Here is a 12111-nt window from a genome sequence, read left to right as displayed (position 1 = left end):
AAGCCGATATATTAAATTACACTAACACTATCTCCAACCAGATGAGCCAGTTAATAGTTGTCGCTCATACTATTTCAGCCACAAAAGACATTTTCACACTCAGCTCGGGTTATCAAAATAAAATCTCTTCGGTTGTTGAAGCGGAACTGTTAACACGAACGTTAGCTAGCGTTAGCCTCGAATCACTGCCTGGCTGTAGCGTTAACTAGCAGGCGGACTGTTAGTTTAGCTTAATTCTGTCGGGGGGGCTAAAATAACAGAGCGTTTAGGTTACAGTTTAGCAATGTTATTCAACCGAAGTTACTTACTCATTCACATTAAACCATAACTCGTGTTATTAGTTAACCAATATTACGCAAGGGGACATGAGACGTAGCTATTACATAGTGTTCTTTTAAAGAGACAAGCCGGTTGAATTTGACAGCGAATTCGCTTGATTATCCAAATGACTCTTTGTGAGTCAAACCACGTCACTGTCTTTTACAGGTAGAAAAAAACTGCTAAATAAGTACTGAATAAGTACTAAATAAGTACTGAATTTATTTTTCACTCCATGACATTTGATAAAAGCTATGATTGTGTTATGAATACACCACCTGGCAGTATATAGACTAGTTAAAACTGGTTCCACTTTCACCCTCTGCAAACAATAGTGTATTTACACATAAATGCATCAATCATTTTATATCCAAGCATATAATGTATACGGTTTTGAAATGGGCCATTCTACTTAACATGTACTTTTTGAGTGTTTTTACTTTTGAACTTTACAACTATTTAAATGCTTATACTGTAAAGTTAAAGTAAAGTTTTGAATGCAGGACTTTTACCTTTACTTTTTAGGGCACTTCTACAGTGTGGTCTTGCTACTTTTACTTCAATAAAGATCTGAGCAGTACTTCTTCCACAACTGGTATTTATAAATGTTAAGGAAGCCTAAATAAGCCTCTCTAGCCTAAATCTCATGCAGGGCTTGCTGCCACACCCATGGAAATTATTACCAAAAGGGTTCGGTTGTAATCCGTCGAGACAACAGTATGAACTCTTATAGTAAATATGTGACTTTTGGAGAATCTGTAAAACCAAAAGTTGTTCCTTTTAATGGCTTGTGACCTGTAAACAAATAATTCATGATTGACATTCCGTTTACACATTTAGTTACTTATAAACCCTGTAGGGAGCCTCATTAAAACATTAATGGTAAAAGACACTATCCATAATATTACAGGAATGTATTTAAGGAAAGCTATGGAGCAGGTTGATTGCTATTCAACCGTGAAAAACAACTTATTAGACATTTAAATTCAGACCTAGCGTGTACAGTTAATTGTATAGTTAAGGAAAATTTGAAAAAAACAAAACAAATGAATAAAACATATAATGACCTGAATACAACCAGGATAAGGGACATAAGGACAGGGACTGCTTGTTAAAGTATGTGCTGTTGATGGCATAGTCCATAGAATTAAGTTGAATTCAACTAGAATATCATTCATTTCAGAGGATCCAGCAGGCACCAAAATGGCCAAAATCTGCCCCTGCCAAACACATTTCACTAGAAAGGTGATGTCTACGCCTTACAAGTTGCAAGGCATAGAGATGCACGGCTACAGATAAAGGTCTGACAACCCAAATAGCTGGATCGAGTATCTGTGACAATAGGCCAATCTGGTACCATTATTTTAACAAATAACAATTCACTACATTTGTATCAAGGTATTTATTCATTACATTTCATTTTACAATGTTAGGAAAGCAATGTTTAAAGTCACGCCTGATGTTGCCGGATACATTAAAAAAAAATGTATCCCAGTCAATTCCATACAGCGAGACATATAGCTTATTAATTGAACACTGGTATCGGATCGGTACTCAGTATCGGCCCATCAATTGCTATCGGTGTCAAGACTGAAAAAGTTGGATTGGTGCATCCCTTGTAAAGCTTGCGTAGTGCAGTAAATGCCACCAATACTAACTGATTTTGATTGAAGCAATATAAAATGTGCACACTGCAAAAATAAATTCTGAAATTCCTGGAATGAAAACATAGTGGTATTAATACTCTGATGGTACTAGTTGTTCATACTGGGGGTGGTACCAGCTTTGAAAACTCCAAATCTGTCTTTTCTTAGCCATAAGACAAAGAGAGAGAGGAAAAAAAGCTTCCTTGTTGCTTCATTTTGAAAAAAGGCCAGGCCAAACAGTGATTTGTTCATGATAATATAGGAGAGGCATTCAGGCCTACATGCTCCTATTAAGACCACCAAGATCACTCTATTTTAGAAAATAAACTATAATGAAGCTACTGTAATACCCTCTTTTCCAGAATCGTCCCTGTCTGTCTACACTTTAGCAGCACTCTTGAACAGCTGACACTCAGCCTCAAAGTCACAGCCCTGGAGCAGCTCCCTGTAGTGCTCTTTGACGTCCTGATAGAGCGGCATGGAACCCTGCTGGTCAGTCAAATCAGGGAAAGTCACAGGCTTCTCATTGAGCAGCGGCTGCAGTCTCAGGTCGCCTCCCCCACAGTCATATAGCACCAGGAGTAAGTTAGCTGCATAGGGTAACATGTGGCTGCTGCGGAAGGAGCGTTGGGTCTGGGTGGCGTAGTTGGTGGAAGTCAGGGCATCCCTGTCCTTGAAGAAGCCCAGCAGGGCGAGCAGTGGCAGGAGGGTCTCTGCATGTCCAACCTGGACTGTCACGGCTTCAGTCACCTGCTGCCCTGATCTGTTATACAGGATATACAACATCAGTTTTTAGGTCTAACACAGAATAAAACATAAACATGTAGACAGATACAGTATATGGCAGAGTGGGGTTGTAGAGTTATTTTATCTTGGCCTTTTGTTGAGGGCTGCTATGGCTGCAGGCACCATGCTTTTGCCATAGCGGGCCCTCCTGCATACCAGGGACCTGTACCTGCGTCCAGAGGGCATGATGATGAAGTGGCGGTTGAGTGGGTTTATCATTGTTAACTAAACATGTTTGGGTTTTGAACTATTAGTCGAACAAAATAATGATTTTTCTGATCTGAATTTTGTAGAATAAAGAATAGATTAAACAAATCTGGACATTTACGTATTGGAATGCTATAAGATTTGTTATAAATGTGTATAGCAACTGCCCTCTAACGGCTTAAACCTGGAAATTGCAATTTTTGCTATTGGGCTGATTTGGAGCTAGCTTTTGTCACTCAAAGGCAAATAAAATGTACCCTGCCTTGGCCCAAAGTCAGCTGGGATCAGCCCAAAGAAAACCATGGTGTCTTGTTTTATCCAGTGAACAGTAAAAAAAACAAAGATATTCAATTTACAATGATATAAAACAGAGGAAAAACAACAAACCATCAAATAAAAAACAACAACACCAACATTAGAATGCTGTTTGTTTTCAGCTCAGCCTTTAACACAATCTTTCCCATGAAACTGACTAACAAACGGAGCAATTTGGGCTTGAGTACCACACTCTGCAACTGGATATTGGACTTCCTGACAAAAAGACCCCAGGCAGTTTGGACTGGCAGCCACACCTTCTCCGCTCTTGTGTTGAACACCGCAGCCACCCACGACTGTGACCCCAACATGGAAAGAACTCCATTGTCAAGATTGCAAATTGACACTACCATCATTGGCGTATGATAACGTAACGTATAGAAAAGGACATCAACTTCCTACTGCTCAATTGCAGCACAACCAATGGGCTGAGGTGGAGCAAGTGAACCATTTTAATTTCCTGGGAATCAGCATCACACACAACCTGACCTGGTCATGAACCATCTTTAAAAAAGCACAAAAACTGCTGTATTGCTTTAAGTAACTGAACAAGGCAAAATGTTGTGAAATAGAAGGCATCCCAATTGGAGACATTAAAACTGGCATGGGATGTTGAAACCGCCCAGAACATCAGTGTCTGGTACCCAACTACTGAGCATCAGTGATATCCGTGAAGCGTTGCCTGCTAAGAGCCAAACGGACATTCAAAGACAATACACACCCCAGCCACAACTGGGGAAAATGTTTGGAGAAACTGGAAACGGAGAATATGTGGGGTTTTGCTTTAGTGACACAGTGATTCAGTGGCTGCCCACGCCGTGATTTAAAGGTTAAGGCTATTAGGGGATGTTCTTTATTTTTCTTATTGTCAACAATTCCCATAAAAAGAAACCAACAATTTATTTATCCTACAAACAAGCAGTCTATGTATCCACTACCTGATATCGTGTATTACAAAGACATTCAACACTGTCCGAAAGGTATTAACGATAGATCAGTGAGCCCATAGACAAAATCACCATGACGTCACCCATTGGTTGCTGACTATGGTTTTGTAACCTCGAGTTGTGCATTTTGGTCATCACCATTACATTGGAGCAGCAAGGCTTACACCAAGTTGTAGTTAGTAGTTGGGGTCGAGAGCTAAAGGCAGGTTCAGAATTGAGAGATGCCCGGCCGGTTTCATTTTGACCATTTGATGTATTAACAAAAATATGGAGTTACAGCAACCTTCATTTTTAAGTACTGAAGGAGGACATTTGACTTTTACTTACTTGTTCTCGCTGGCTGCTTTGTTCAGTCGACTGAACAAGTCGTGGAAGAGAATGCAGCTCGACTTGCTGTTGATATCATGACCATAGGCTCTTTTCCAGAACTGCTTCAAATCATTTGCGTACTCCATAACCTGTTGAACCAGGTAGTAGATGTGAGGTTTTTCGTGTGAAGACTAAGAAGAGATAGTGATCTTTTTGTCTTTTGTTATGCCAGGGACATACAACACTCTTTGTGACATGAATAATGCCAGATAGTTTCTAAATGCATGAACACTGTGGCAAAGCAAAGAAAGTATTATTACTGCTTTAAAAAGACAGTAAATAAATAAACGTAACTTTCAAACCCACTATGGTAAATGATTAAGAGTAATTTAGCTTTAAACAAGCGCATCGGGTTACTGAATAAGAACATCTCCTCCATCCTTTGTGGTGCATTCTTACCTGCATGGTTGACACATTCAATGATGTACAATCATGAAATATTTGAGGCTCTTACCTGTGCATCAACCTCATCAAAAAGCTGACACCAGGGGGAGTTCACAGTCTTGATGGCAAACTCATAAGCGCACAAATAAAATGCAGCTTCAGCCATATCTGCAGGTGAAAGGTTGCATAAAATGGTATCAAGTAGTGGAATCAGACACAACATCAGCCATTAAAACAAACACAATCAACGCACTGGAACGTGATATGCTTTATCCTGAACGCCGTGGTATGCATTGTTTTGCTTCTGCACCAGTTTGAGGCCTGTGTCACTTCTCTAATGCCAAAAATGAAGTCAATATTGGCTACAGCTCACTCTAGTGGCGCTTCAATGCTTTCAAATTAGGAAACAGCTCCATCTACTGTCCAAATACCGTGAAGTATGACCAATGAGATGTTCAGCACACGTTGTGTTTACAATGGCATTAGATGCATTTGAGTAGGTAATTATTGGGAGAATACTGACAGTTTTCTATTAGGACACTATCAATTGATTCATTAATTGATTGTGTAATTTTGTGAGTATTTTAGTCTTTGCAAAGCAGATCAGCTGAACATCCAAAAATGTGACAGACTAGCATATAATTGAACATTTATGGAAAATAAAGTAAAATGGAAATTAAATGTGACTAATAAGTGGATTAAAATGGGCCTTTTTCGAAGAAATAAGAAAGAAATAAGCAACTGTGTATAATACGCTCGATCAGGACAGAAATAACTTGCCATACGAGTAGCTGTTTTCTTTTGGGTAAAGACATCCACATTAGGTTGTTTTCTTCCATTTAAGAAATGTTGGACTTGATAGTAAAGGTAACTAATTTAAAGTAATATGCACACAGCATACTCAAGAGCAAAATATCACAACACACTCACACATCTGACCATCCACAGCAGTGGAATATAGCTAAGATGTACTTTTACTCAATGTGGTAATGGAGTGCATGTTTCAGATACCTATACTTTAGTATGCCTTCATTTTATGCTACTTTCTACTTCTAGTCCATGTATTTGACAACTGTAGTTACTTTTGATTTACAGTAAATCCTAAACACTAAATGCTAATCACATATCAATGCAAAAGTAATAATCCGATAAAATATGTAATGATATAGCATCAAATCTGGATGACCAAAATCCCAAGCTTCACTGTGTGCCAGTTATTTTTATTATTGACTTGTTAATTTGAATGATTGTAAATTTGTTTGGGACATTGCACCACTGAAGCACAGTATTAACTGGCTCCTGCATTATGTAATATTGTGGCCCTGTGGCTAAATGTAGTTCCTTATTATTTTATTCCTTTTGTATTGTGCTCACATGGTGCATCTTTCTTTCACATATAGAAAACGTTTTACTTTTCATACTTTACGTACATACATCTGGTACACAAAGGACATGAATACTTTCTGGACCACTGACCAGCTGTGATGCTATTGTAGGGGACATTGAGACGGTCTGCAATCTTCTCCGTCACCCTCCTCATCTCCGGGCCCTGCTTGAAGTTGTCGACCTCTGACAGAGCGGATGGGTTTTGATCAACTTCCTGCACAAACCTGGTGCACTGGTCAAAGAACCTCATGAGCGCATCATTCACCGTGTGGTCAAACTCCTTATCTGCGTGGGAAAAGGTAACAGCTTGTAGGCTATATGGGAATGTAAATACAACCATCATATATTTGATCTGATCCTACCTGTAATAGCCCACTGCTCTGTCAGCCCTGCCTTGAAAGACAGCGTGCTGTTGACACACCTGTGCTTTGAGCTGGTTATGAATTTGATGAATCCACCTCTGAGCTTCTCCTCTGAGATCAGTGAGGGGAACAGCTTTGACAGCCTGATGGCCAGATGTTTGTGATCGTCCACGCCTTTCTGGACGAGTCGGCCGTCCATGTCCTCAGTGTACCACATCGTCCACTGGGTCTGGAGCTCACGCAGCCAGCTCTCTTCACCCGAGGCATTGCGCTGGACTATGTCGTAAAGCTTCTGCATCTTCTTGACGTTTTTGCCCGTCGGATACCTGGTGCCGTGTCTTATAATGGCGGTCAGATGAATTTGGCGACATTGCGCGGATGGAGGCTGCAGGATAGATGTGTTCACAGCAAGTATGTCCTCTATGAGATAAGGGTTCACTTCCTCGTATCTCCCTTTCGTGCTGAAGTATTTGGCGATGGCGGGTATGTTTCGATTCTCCCCGGGATCCGCATCGTTACGAAAACAGGAGCAAAAACCAGTTATGAAGATTAAATGAACAATGATTTTCCAAAATACGATCGGCATGATGTAGCCAAGTAGCTTTTTTTTGTGTGGTGCGCACCCCCACGTACCAGACCCCAAACCGAGTGACGTCGTCCATGTGGGACTGTCCAACCAATCCTAAAAGACTGGCCCAATCATGTGTTGGACGTTGACCACTTTCAATCACATGACCCCTTGTACTTTACTCACTGGTGGAAACAAATAACACCTAAGTGTTGAAACACCGTTACAAGGAAAAGACATGCATTCATAAAAAAAAGTACTCATTATGCAGCATTGCCTATTTCAGATTTATATTTATATGATTATTGAGTCATTAACATGTAATTACTTAAATGGTGCAGCTGGTAAAAATTGGTACTTTTTGTACTGTACTGGATAGCTTGTGAATTTCACATTTCAAATATGTATTTGTTTAAATATTTTGTATTAACAATCGTAATCTGCAATGTAAGGGGTCCAATAAATGCAGTGGAGTATAGAGAAAGTAGCAGAAGATCTTGACTACATGTGACCACTGGTAGTTTTACATTTTTACATTTCAGTTATAAATGGCCCGTACAACTTGGATTTGTTATTATTATTATTATTATATTTTTTCTATTTTTTTTTTTTAGTCTATTGTGGGCCACGTGGCATTCTTGTCATTGCCCTCCAGTGGTGGAAGAAGTACTCAGACCCAAAAGTACCAATACTACAATGTCAAACAAAATAAAAGTCCTGTATTTAACTTCCTTCTACTTCAGGCGTCTTATCATCTTATTATTTTTATAAATACAACATTGATAATGCTGATGCAAGCTGAAGCAGAATGTTTCTGTTGTAGCTGGTAGAGGTGAAGGTAGCCTTACTCACAAAAGTAATCTGAGGGGTTGTGAGATGATTAACAGGTTCTGAACTAAACCTAAATTCTGCGAAAGATTTATATTCATTCTTTAGATATTTCTTGATTTTTTTGCTGTTGCAGTTTTGCTGTTTCTCTGAAATTGACATGTATAGGCTGGAGTAGAAAACCAAAATACTCAAGTTAAGTATTATACATTCAAATTGCAAATAAATACAGTTCTTGAGTAAATACATTCCGCCGCTGTTGCTCTCTTTCTTTTTATCAGTCAGTAAGATTACCTTGGCTGCCTACTGCTGTGTATTTTAGTCATCATCTGGCCATTTGTTATTCATTTTCTGTATAATAAAGGTGAGTTCTAATCCAATATCTGAATAAATTTATATGAGTCATTCTCAAGTAATGTCTGGATTGTTAAACTGTATATGTAAAGACGTATTTTGAACCTCCATAGTTGGAACTGGGATAGAACAGAGATTAGATTTCACTTTGGACAACAGCAAAACAACCACGATTCAGGGATAAGCAGAAGAAAAAAAAATACCACTGATGATTTATATGGACTGTGCAGGTTATTTAAAGCTCACCTACTTGTTCTCACTGGCTACATTGTTCAGTCGGTTAAACACATCGTGGAAGAGATTGCAGCTCAACTTGCTGTTAATATCATAACCGTGGTCTCTTCTCCAGAATTCCCTTAGGTCACTTGCATAATCCATGAGCTGTTGGTGCAGATAGTTGAAATGTAGCCAGCGGATGGCCTTTGAGCAAAGACCCTGAATGTTAGGTCAGCGTGTTACACAAGACACAATACACACTTTGTTATATACATATTGCTAAAGGTTTTCTCAATGGTGAGGCAAAAAGGAGATGGTAATAAATTGTGATTTTTGTTTTTGAGCGTATATTCCATAGAAACAAGAAATAGGTGGTGTAGTGTCGTCTCCAACCTAAATTAGACAGGGCTGTTTGTGTGCTTTATGCTGTTTGTGTTGGATTCACTAGTTGGTTTAGTTTCTATGTCCCTGGTTGACCTCCGCGCTCCTCTGGTCGGCCCGAAGTGCCCCTCTGATCAGCTGAAGTGCCTCACTGTTGTCACCCTGAACCTAAATATAACCCTTACATTAGCTTCTCTGTTTCTGTTTACCTCTTTAAATTCCCAGGATATTTGCTTGTGATACATTTTGAACAGCGTTTGCTTATGCAGGGAAACCTTCTGTTCAATTGGTGCTGAAAAGCTCTATAAATAAATGAAGATGCCAGGGAGAAATAGTAGGCTCCGTAAATTTGCTGGCAAAGTGGCAGAGAATAAACATTTTTTGCATTGTGAAATGTAGGGCTGTGTCTATAGAAAAAGAACAGGCCTGAATAATAAATTAAAGACGGCTGAATTCTGTTTGACTGCTTCAGTTTCAGGGTCCTGGTATTGTATTGGGACACTACGATAGAACAGAGCCATAGTTCATGTTATTAGTGACAACTGTGCTTGTATGATGAAAAAGGTCTGTAAAAAAGGCCTGTTGTGATCCCAATTGTTCTCTCTAATAAATGACTCCATAAATGAATTCATTAAATTAACTTAAGAAACATAGTACCTACCTTTGCATCATCCTCATCGACGAGTTGACACCAAGGGGAATTCATGGCTTTGATTGCAGATTCACACAGCCATATCTGTGTTAGAGAGGTTGGTATAAATGTTTAGTGGTGAAATAACGCAGGAAATGCAGCCATTTCCTGCGTATTTCTGAGATGAACGAAAAGTGTCACCCTATAAAATAGGCTCATCAAAACGGAAGCACCTAGACACTTGATTGTTGCACCTTTAGTTTACCAGGATACTCATTCATTCCCGTTCCATGGATGGCAAGGCTTTCAAATTAGATTGTGTGTTTAATTTGTTGTACAATTGCTGATGTAGTGTATTTAATCATTTTAAACTAATATTTAAATTGGATTAAAGGCAAAGTTAGAATTGAGAATCACTGTTTTCGTACATCTGCAATAGACCTGGTACACATTTAAAGTACATGCGCGGTCTTGATCAGTCATTTAAGAAACCTATACATAGCAGAGCATGCAGAGGATGCTTTACAGTTATGATAAATACTTTGAGAGTATATGCACACAACAGTGTAAAAAGGCAGTGCTTTGGCCGATATGACCTTGTATGGCGAAACCGGGACTCTGAGACGGTCTGCAATCTTCTACTGGACCCTCCCCATCTCTGGTCTCTGGTTAAACTGGTAAGAACTTCCTGCACACACCTGGTGCAGAGGTTAAAAAACCTCATGAGGGCATCTTTCACCGTGTGGTCAAACTCATTATCAGCGTAGAAAAAGGTAACAGTATATGGGAATGTAAATACAACCATATATTTGATCTGATCATAGTCCTACCTGTAATAGCCCACAGCCCTGTGTTGAAAAGACAGCGTGCTGTTGACACACCTGTGCTTTGAGCTGGTTATGAATTTGATGAATCCACCTCTGAGCTTCTCCTCTGAGATCAGTGAGGGGAACAGCTTTGACAGCCTCATGGCCAGATGTTTGTGGTCGTTCACGCCTTTCTGGACGAGTCGGCCGTCCATGTCCTCAGTGTACCACATCGTCCACTGGGTCTGGATCTCACGCAGCCAACTCTCTTCACCTGAGGAATCATGCTGGACTATGTCGTAAAGCTTCTGCGTCTTCTTGACATTTTTGGTTGTGGGGTACCTTGTGCCGTGTCTTATTATCACAGATGAACTTCCTGACATTGTGCGGATGGAGGCTGCAGGATAGAGCTGTTTACAGCAAGTAGATAAGGGTTCACTTCCTTGTATCTCCCTTTTGTGTTGAAATACTTGGCGATTGCCGGTATATACCGATTGTCCTCTGGGTTCATATATTCAAGTAGACAGCAGGAGATGATTAGGCAATAAAAGGAAGTGTTTCATTGTTTGGTTTATGATGCTTTCATATCTTAGTGTCATTGTAAAGTTTTACAGTGAGACTTGCAACGCCTTTAATCTACTATCTTACCATGACTTCATGGTTTAATAATTTTCTTGTATACATGACACCCATTATCATTGTAATAGTTTCACTTCGTCCTGCTTTCAGGTAAAAGTGCAAGTTGATATTCCAGTTTTCAGTTTTAATTTTGTCTTCACATGAAAATACAATTCTCTGGTATTTATTGCAAAGCCGGCTACAAACTATGATGCTCATATTCTTCTGTTAGAATAAAGTGGTTATCAAACTTCATTAAAATGTCAAGCAACGTTTTGACCAAAATAAAAAATTCTAATCAGAAATGTTATTTATTTGTGCTACATCCACTTTTTAGGACTGTGAATGTCCTCCTCCACCACCACACTCAATTGAATATAAAGAATGTAACAACGATGGAATTGTATCTACAATTTGAGCATGTGTGTCAAAAAACAGTTGACGAAATCAATGATGTGAAGCATATTATAAATAAAAAAGATGAAAATTAGTAATTGAACGTTTTGATTTACACGTATTAAACATTTTGTATGATGTAATTTGTAGCAGTGCTATGCAGTTAATTGGATTGACTATCAGTTTGACTATTTTATGAAACCTTTTTCTCTGTTCTATATTGTCCCGGGTATATTCTTCCCTGTCGAGGATATACGAGTGTGCAAAAGTTGGCCATTTCTCCAAAAGGCTCTTTCATGCCATGATGTTATTGGGTGAAAATGTTAATATTGTGATACGGCTGCTTGACCCATTGCATTACCCATTTTGTTTGTTTTTTTCTCTCATTTTTGGCCCACAAAAAATACAAAAATATACAGTGTAGGCTACTGTATGTTAGTTGTGTGATGTAATTATCTCTAGGCTAATCTTTATTTTTTTTAGTGAACCACCAGAGCTATATTTTCAGTGTTGTTTTAGACTTTCACCAATAGATGGCTTCCGACGAGTGAGTGGGGTAGGCTCGTGCTGCAGTTGTGACTGTTGCTGCATTC

At 39.2% G+C, this 12111-nt stretch overlaps 1 protein-coding gene and 1 pseudogene across 2 annotated transcripts; both read right to left on the bottom strand.

The window, feature by feature from the left end:
* Positions 1–1187: 1187 nt before the first annotated feature.
* On the bottom strand, positions 1188–7370 carry minpp1a (multiple inositol-polyphosphate phosphatase 1a). The gene is made up of 5 exons (XM_084021333.1): positions 6721–7370; positions 6449–6643; positions 5043–5140; positions 4547–4677; positions 1188–2727 (listed from the first exon to the last, which is right to left on the bottom strand). Exons 1-5 carry the CDS (start codon positions 7304–7306, stop codon positions 2343–2345), a joined length of 1395 nt encoding a protein of 464 aa, XP_083877459.1. The 5' UTR covers positions 7307–7370; the 3' UTR covers positions 1188–2342.
* Positions 7371–8716: 1346 nt separating this feature from the next.
* On the bottom strand, positions 8717–11015 carry LOC311020715 (multiple inositol polyphosphate phosphatase 1-like; annotated as a pseudogene). The gene is made up of 3 exons: positions 10543–11015; positions 10384–10479; positions 8717–8905 (listed from the first exon to the last, which is right to left on the bottom strand). The product of its transcript is annotated as a multiple inositol polyphosphate phosphatase 1-like (transcript).
* Between the last annotated feature and the right edge of the window lie 1096 nt (positions 11016–12111).

The sequence above is a fragment of the Eutrigla gurnardus genome (genome assembly GCF_963514095.1).
Source record: "Eutrigla gurnardus genome assembly, chromosome: 11".
Classification (NCBI taxonomy): Eukaryota; Metazoa; Chordata; class Actinopteri; order Perciformes; family Triglidae; genus Eutrigla; species Eutrigla gurnardus.
This window is presented reverse-complemented; position numbering and strand designations above follow the sequence as displayed.